We start from the raw sequence: 8,534 nt of genomic DNA, 5'->3' as shown, positions 1-8,534 counted from the left end.
ACATGTTGGTTCCTTGCAGGTCCCAAGTCCATATGGTGAAACCAGCCAGCTGAATGGAGCAAGTCTGGGAGGGGACATGTCTCTTCTGGCCCCGAGCTGGTAAGGATTTGTCTGAGCCTGTAGCACAGACCCTTCTCTGTGTGGGGAAGCCGTATTTGGGATGTGCAAGGTTTTACAGACACATGCTTTCCCTCTTCTAATTGCTCTACACAGGAACATGCATTAACAGAAATGCTGGATACATATCCGTGTTTTGTTTGTGCTGTGTATAGCTTTGTTGGAAGGTTGAATGACAGAGAGATTCTTGTTACATTGTGTTGCTGGTGGTCTCCTGAATGCTTGAGATTTATAAATCAGGCAATTGTTTGATTCTGACACAGGAAAATGTTTTGGTAAAGGCAGAAGGCTTGAGACTAGTTGAAAATGTCTGGGACTCCCATTGTGTGCAGAATGTAATGTGTGCAGAGGAAATCTGCAGCATTCCTACAGCAAACCACAGCAAGAAGCTCCATACAGCCCCAATCAGTTACAATTCTCATATAAATTATAATGGCCTAAATGTTATTTAAATGATAAACAGCTTTTGCATTCTAGACATTGCTGCAATTCCAGAAGGTGGCTGTATAATACCAGCCGAATGAAATATTGCATATTGCAGGCTAAGTATGAGACTCTATTTCTGTGTGTATCCAGATTTGTCACTTCTAGCATATTCTTTGGCTGTAAACCTTGGATCTCCAATGCACTGTGTGTATCTTGGAGCCCAGGGCTTCATCTATTATCCAGCAGTGAGTTGTCTAAAGGTCGGTCATGCCAACATGCCAGGAAGCTTAAGACACAACCACAGAGGCAGCAGAAGCATCCGTTGCTTCTGGGCTGTCACCATCATTTATTAGTGTGTGGAGTTTTGCCTGGACCCTGCTCAGCAGCTGATGGTATAACCAGTCCTTTAATCACAGTTTCCTATAGAGATGGATAGGTCACTCTTGCTTAAAACAAGTGTGGCTTGAGCACTAGGAAGAAGAATGTCAAGTCTGGGGGAGACCACCCCCTCGCCCAGGAGACAGGTCACACAGCAGACCTGGGCTTTCACTAAGGAAGGAGTCATTTTTTGCTTGCTGATTCTTCAGTGTTGTAGCATAGCAGACTAGAGGCTGGTGTCATTTGCTGCCTTCTGATGTCTTCGCTTGAAGGAGGTCAGTGGCTGCTCTCTGGACAGCCCAGCAGCCCTTCTCCACTGCGTGGCAGCAGCTCATTGAAACCTGAAGGGTTTCTCTTTGCTCAGGAGAGATTCTGGGTAGAGGTGGGCCACAGCAATGGCAGCAGCTGGGGGATAATTTCAGAGGTGAGTACTCTGGCTGAGCTGAAATAATCCTAAGCAAGGTGCCACTCGGTGTGAGCATGTGTGTGAGGCTTCTGCCCTGGTGAGGTCCTGCTGGAGCCGGTAAGACTGGATGGATACAAAGAACTGAGATTTTTCTTCCTATTTGGTCATGTTATTCTTGGTGTAACTCTCATGAATTCAGGCCACGGGATTTTTCCAAAACTTTTACAATTGACACAGTCTCTGCCCCATTTGCATGTTTTGTTGTCAAATTCCAGCATTCAGAAATGTTCTCTTTTATTTTAATCTTTCCAGAATATTAGAGAGAAGAAACTGCCCTGTGGTTAAGCAACAGAACTGGTGTCCAAAGGATAATTGAATCTGACTCCAGCTTCTTCCACAGACTTCCTCTGTGTTTTCAGGGAAGCCATTAAACACCTCTGTCTGTTACAGTCCCATCTGCAAGACAAGGAGGATTTAATACTTTTCACTCATCTGAGTCTCAACCTCTTTTTGTGTTTACAGAGCACCAAATGGGGCCTTGATATTAGTTGGAGCTTTGGGGTTTTACCATTAAAAAGTTAATAATAACCAGCCATATTTCATAGAATCATGGAGTGGTTTGGGTTGGAAGAGACCTTTCAGATAAAATGTGATTTGCAGTTTAATATGCTAAGTAACAAAGACTTTACCAAGAGAATGAACAATAGCCTTTTCCATTTCACAAAATAATTTGCCAAACAGCATAAGCACACCAGCATTTTTATAAAAACAAATTATAAATAATTGCTTTTTTGCAATTTAATATACACATAGAAAAAGCCAAGAATTTAGCAGCCATAACAAATCTGATTTCATTGTCAATTTGGACTGTCTCTTCAGTTTTTATGAAAATCCCTGAAGGCTGTGCTATTTTGTAAACTAAACATGGCTTTTTTTTTTTTTTTGCTGGCCATGTGGAGTCTTTTTCCATTCATTAGTGGGCTGCTTTTTTCATGAACACAATTAGACAAAGGAATAAATCAGTCAACAAACATGGGATATAATTTTGGCAATACTGGGCCATTTATGCTCTTATTTACTTAACTGTATAAATCTTTCACCAGAATACAAATGAGGCCTGTTCCCTTAGTCTTAGGGTTGGGGGAAGAGAAGGATCAGGCCAGATCCTGCAGTTTGATGGCTCCCAATGACCATGGCTGGTGTTGAGTAGTTTCCCTCATTACAGCAATTCTGCATTCTCGCTGTTGAGGAATCACTTCAAGATATTTCTTCCATTTCCTTTCTCATATTACAGAGTTTAAGAAACATCCCTAGGACAATAGCTCCCTGAGGACTGTGTATCCGTAAAGGGTTTTTATGTCCCTCCTTGTCTGAATATCTGCATGCCTCACTGTTTTTCATGTGGTGGCCTTGTGATGTTCTTTTGAAGAGAGGAAGGGTTATCTTTACTCCTTCTTGTGCAGAGAGAAGTATGCTCATAACTATTCATCTCATGTCCCTCCTGGTACCCCCAGCACACAGCCCATGGAAATGCAGTTTCTCTTTGCAAGGAGAAATTAAAGTTCTGCTGAATGCAAGAGGCAGCGATTCCCTCCCTGGCATTCCCAGCCAGCTCTCATGCTTGCCATGGGTATGGATGTATACCCACAAGGGCAAGGATTTGTGACTGATCTACGTTGGAGCAGGATTTGGGTCATCCCACTGATTTTTTGCTTAGCTGAAGAGACCTGTTAGCTCACATTCATAGAGGATTTGAGGCCTGAGAGGTGCCCTTCATTGCTGGGCAGTACATCTGCACTTCAATCCCTCTTCAAGGCTCTTTCGAGGCTATAAGGCTTGTTTTGACCCTCTGTAGACAGCAGAATCCTACCCAGTGTACCTCATGTTCCTCCAGATCATGTTAAGCTTCCTCTGTCTAAAAATACAAATTTGGAGAAGGATTCAAGATTTATTTCCCCACAGTTTATCCTTTTTCAACCAACATTTTCAACTTCTGGTATTGACGTGGGTGGATTTCCCCCTCCCTGTGCATTTGCTGGCCTTGCTTCCCATTTCCAGTAATTTAAGAAAAGATTTCTGCCCAAGTAACATAAACAATAAACTTTTCTGAAAATTTTTAAAGATGTTCTCAGGTTTCCCACTCTGTTTTTTTTTCAGAGATCACCAGAAAAATAGGCCTCAGAAAAGATATGCCAGGGAAGGCAACTGTAAATGTTCCAAAAATGTTGAGAATAAGTGTCAAGGCTTAATGCATAGCTAATCTGCAATTTTATCACAAGACATTTATCTCCTTGCTTGCTTTCATCATAGTCTCCCTGAAATATCTGTCCATTTAAAGTTTTTTTTTCCTACCCAAGTGAATTAATTTCCTCTTCATAACCTGTTTCTCCCCAGTTTTAAAATTATTTTTCTTTTTCAAAGATGGCTTGTCAGTGACCAAGTGCTGCCTGTGGTGTAGTCTATAATTGAGCCAGAAGGAGTCTTTAGATAAAAATGCAGTGCCAGCTTATGCCATCTGTCATTAATGGTGCATTATCACTGCAGGTATAAATGAACTTGTCTCGAGCTGGATGGCTGCAAACGTGATGTTCAGCAGAGTGTAGCTGGGAATAGAGTTAATCTCCATCATACTTAGGCTCCTGCAGACATTTTCAGTCAGACTTCTCACGCAGGAGAGGAGGAGGATCTGCCTTGTGTCAATCACACTGACTATATTTCCATCAGTGCTCCTGCTGCCACATTTAGCCTTTAGATTGACTGATTCATAGGGCAAGGTTTCAAAAATCGGGTTTTGAAAGTCAGGAAAATCCAAGTTCCTGTGTAGAAGACCTTGTGAGAGGATACTGAGATAATTTGAGGTTGCCAACATATTGGCCAAGTTTAGAGAATACAGCTGCATCCCTGAATCCTTGGGGCCAGGGCAGCATCTGCATGACTTGACTCATGGCTTGTAAAGGTGGCTCAACACTCCCACCCTCTTGCCTTTGTCCTGTCTGTGCCAAAATGCAGGGATGGGGACGTAAATGGTCCTGCCCAAATAGACTATTGCAAGAAGAGGATCATTTAGCTGGACCCAGGGCACTTTCTTACTTGCAGCCTGACCTGGGATGCTAAGGAGTGGAATTGGATACTGAGCTCCCAAGCGGCATCCAAAGATGTACAGGAACCAAGCCTGACGATCACAGCTTATTCTCCATGGACATCTCCACACCAGGCACCAAGTTCAGTTTCCTACTTTTTAGGACTGTGTCTTTTGCCCCAAAGACTGGAAATGAAACTCTGGGGTTTTTTATTCCACTTCCCTTGCCAATGCCAGTAAAAAGAAGCTAAATCCAAGCGAGAGCATGTGTCTGGTTAGCTGTCTGCACTGCATGCCCTGTCAGGACGAGGCTCATATTTGGTGAAGAGTGGCTGCATCTGCAAGTCATTGCTTCTCTTGGTCGTCTTGCTGGGATCTGTTTTCAGTTGCTGCTGAGACAAATTCACCAGTCAAAATATTGACGCTTTTCAAGTCCAAGTCAGCAAGGTTTCCTGTATGCAGTGTTTCACATTGCGTTTGCATGACTTTCCTTTTTGGTTGTCTCAAAACCTCCATAAACAGAGTTCTGTCATTAATTTTACTCTTCTATTCAATGCTGGTAATTTGTACATTGTGCCTATCCAGTGCAAATGAGGGAGTAATAATGTTGGTACTGTGCTGAAGGACATTCAAAGTGCAGGCAAACCCATTGTTTCACTCTGAGATAAACTAAATGTCGAGCACTGATCCTTTGCTAAACTGGGATATATGGTGGGTAATCTTCCTTCTTCGCTAACAACTACACATCCTGGGGTCCAGGATCTGAGTTGGATCTGTTTGAGTGCTGATATTGCTGTAGGTAAGTTGTTCTTTAGGGTGCTTTTTTACTCATGCTCTGTCTGAGTTTGTGTAAGGTTGTTTCTGTGCAGTCTCCAGTGATATGGTATCCACACCCGGTGAAAGACTTAACCTTTGGTCTTCCCCCTCCTTTCTCAGGAAGTAGAGCCTGGCAACCTTCAGCAAATCCCAGGGCTTGATGATGATATGCTGAATAAAAAGGTGTGCTCAGAAATCTTACAGTTCACTCTCCCTAGACTTGGTTGGAAAACTAAAGCTCTGTCAACCATTCCAGATCCGAGCCAGCAAACACTTGTGCATGTCTCTGTATTGATGTGTCTGTGTCAGCCTTCATGGTGAGTCAAGCCTCTGTTTCTGAAAGGAGGTGTTACTATGTTAGAGGGACTGGCTGACACAGTCAGCGATGGAGCCTCAGGCTGGAAGGTCTGCATGAATTGTCAGAGCTGGATCAACCAAAACGTCAAGGTTTTCAACAAGATGGAAGTGGCAACAGTTTGCCCCAAGCCTGGGGCAGAATATCGACTTGCCCAACTGGATGTGTAGCACCCACAGTGTGAGGACCATGGATGACAGCAATGCTGTGTGAACCAAGGGTGCACTTTCCTTGGGGATAAGGCAAACCATGCAGTGGAGCTTTTGAGGAGGAGCATAACGAGGATGTTCAGAGACATCCTTCCCCATTGCTTGGTGTTGGTGAGGCTGATCCAGTGTTGGGACTCCCAGTTCAAGAGATGTGCAGACAGACTGGATTGGACCCAAGGGAGAGCTACCAAGAAGTTCAGGGTTCTAGAGTACCTAATATTGAAAGAGATGGAAGGAAGTTGGCTTGTTCAGCCTGGCAAAGAGGAGGCTGGGATGATCTAACAGTCATCTTCGACTAGTGGAAGGGCAGCTCCAGAGATAATGCATCTGGACTCCTGCTGGTACTGGCATGTCCCCATGAGGGACAACAGGCACAAGCCACAGCTTGGGAAATCCAGATCGGACATTAGGAAAAATGTCTTTCCCAGATACCCAGGGAGTGGGCAATTCTCTTTTCTTTGAGTTTGTCAAAGATTGCCTAGAAAAAGCCACAGCTGAACTGATGTGTTGAAACCACAGGGTACATGAGATCTCCAGTTCCCTTCCTTCCAAAAGTCCTGTAATTCTACAAGGTCAGAGCACTGGGATCTCTGCTTTCTTTTTCTCTTTAAAATAAAGATAATGCTCAACCAGACTTCCAGGATTCAACAAGAAAACAAACAAATAAACCCCCAAGCAAACAAGCAAGCAGACAAACAAATAAAACCCCAAGTAAACAAGCAAGCAAACAACAAAACCAACAAAGGAGTCTTACTTATTTGATTCCCCAGTTTGCAGTCACCTCATGGTTTCTGTAGATTTAATGCTTTATTTTTTTATGTTTTTGGCATTGGCTGGTAATCTGTAGTCTGAGTGGAGTCACATGTGAAAATTTGCTAGCTCGGATTTTCTATAAATTTGCAGCACCTGATAGAGGAGGGGAAATGGCTCAGCTAGAGGTGTTGATGAGAGTGGCTCTAACTGCATGCAAGACCTATGCGTGTTCCAGGATCTGCATAAACTGACTGCAAGAAGCACAAGGACTTGGAAATAGCTGTTCTGCTGCAAGCTTCACTTGCAGCCTCCAAAACCAGTATCAAAATGCCTTTCATGAAGAATTAAAACAGTCATCTCTTCTGAGCCACCAGAGGCAATAAAAGTGAAGGAAGTGAAACAGTTAAAAAGTTGAAGAATTTGTCACGTGGTCTTGTTTAGGGCAATGTTCACTTTCACTTTGCTGGGACATTCAAGCTGATCTTCCTTGTGATGGCACTTGAAGCAATGAGCCCACCTGGGACAAGGCTAAAGAACCAAATCTGTGGTTACCTTTGATCCTACCTGGCAAGTAAGCAAAGGGTAGAGAAAAAGAAAAAAAAAAGGAAACAATAAATCCGTGGCATGCTGGCTTAGGACCTTTCACACTGTAAGCTTTGAACTGTACACTCAGCTTCTGCACCTTATCTAGGCTTCGCCTTCTTGCCTAGGAAGTGCCTTCGTGTCATTTTTCAGCCTGCCCTGCAACAAGTCATTCCATGAGCACGATGAATGCAAAAGCCATCTCTGAAGGTGAGGAAGAAGCCTCAGGAATGAGGAACGAGACCCTGGGGGAGAGTGGCCACTCGAGAGATGTTAAGAGGGGACAAGTGATCCTTGTTGCCTACCTGATTGCAGCTCTAGACCTGACCTTTCTCTTCATGCAGTTTGGAATCATACCTGTGAGTATGGCTTCTCTTGGTTCACAGCACACATTTCCTTCAATGCCAGGCTATTCCAGCAAAGTCAGAAAAGAGTTTCTAGCAGGAAAGGGGAAAGGTATTCTTGATACTGAGGGGAATACTTGGTATTCCTACCTAGCAGGCAAGCTGTGACTGTGTTTGGGGTATGCCCAGGCAATAAAAAGCTGGTTTATTAGTTGTATTGCAGTAGCACCTAGAGCCTCATTTGATGGCTCTGAGTAAAGCTGATGTAATTTGTATCTGCTTGCTTGCAGTGTGAGAGTGACCCAAACAGCAGGTAGCAGAAATCAGAGGTTTCAGATCAGAGGTGGGTTTTTCTGATTGTGTAATAAACCACCTCTGAGTGGAACTCATTGCTTCTTGCTTACTGGACCCTTTTGTCTGTTTTTATAGAATCAGAGAGTACTTTAGGTTGAAAAAGACCCTTAAGATCATTGAGTCCAGTCATAAACCTAACACTGCCAAGTCCATCACCAAACCATGTCCCTAAAAGTGCCACATCTACATATCTAATACCCTCAGGGATGGTGGTTCCACCAATTCCCTGGGCAGTCTTGCGCTTGACAACCAGTACAGAAACTTTTCCCAGTACCCTATCTAAGCCTTCCCTGGCACAACTTGAGGCCATTTGCTCTTGTCCTATTTTTTGTTATTTGTGAGACCTGACCAGCTAGACTGACCCTAGCTGACTACAACCTTCTTTCAGGTAGCTGTAGAGAGTGATAAGGTGTCTCCTGAGCCTCCTTTTCTTCAGGCTAAACAACCCTAGCTCCTTCAGCTGCTCCTTGTAAGACTTTTGCTCCAGACTCTTCACCAGCTTTGTTGCCCTTCTCTGGACCTGCTCCAGCACCTCAATGTCTTTCTTGTCATGAGGGGCCCAAAGCGAGACACAGAATTTAACGTGTGGCCTCTGCAGTGTTGAGTATAGCAGGATGATCACTGCCCTGGTCCTGCTGGCCACGGTATTTCTGATACAGGCCAGGATGTTATTGGCCTTCTTGGCCACCTGGGCACACTGCTGGCTCATATTCAG

At 43.9% G+C, this 8,534-nt stretch overlaps 1 protein-coding gene across 2 annotated transcripts in view; it reads left to right on the top strand.

Annotated features, from left to right (window-relative positions):
* The first annotated feature begins 6,980 nt into the window (after window positions 1-6,980).
* Window positions 6,981-8,534, top strand: part of SLC22A18 (solute carrier family 22 member 18) — a 64,715-nt gene continuing 63,161 nt past the window's right edge. For both annotated transcript variants that reach the window (XM_027651387.1, XM_027651385.1), the window contains exon 1: window positions 6,981-7,480. In XM_027651387.1, coding sequence (XP_027507188.1) covers window positions 7,298-7,480 — 183 coding nt within the window. In that variant the 5' untranslated portion in view covers window positions 6,981-7,297. The remainder of the gene's footprint in view (window positions 7,481-8,534) is intronic.

Source organism: Corapipo altera, unplaced genomic scaffold (assembly GCF_003945725.1).
Source record: "Corapipo altera isolate COAL_440 unplaced genomic scaffold, ASM394572v1 78, whole genome shotgun sequence".
In the NCBI taxonomy this organism is placed as follows: Eukaryota; Metazoa; Chordata; class Aves; order Passeriformes; family Pipridae; genus Corapipo; species Corapipo altera.
The sequence above is the reverse complement of the archived record's forward strand: the minus strand, read 5'-3'. Positions and strand labels throughout refer to the sequence as shown.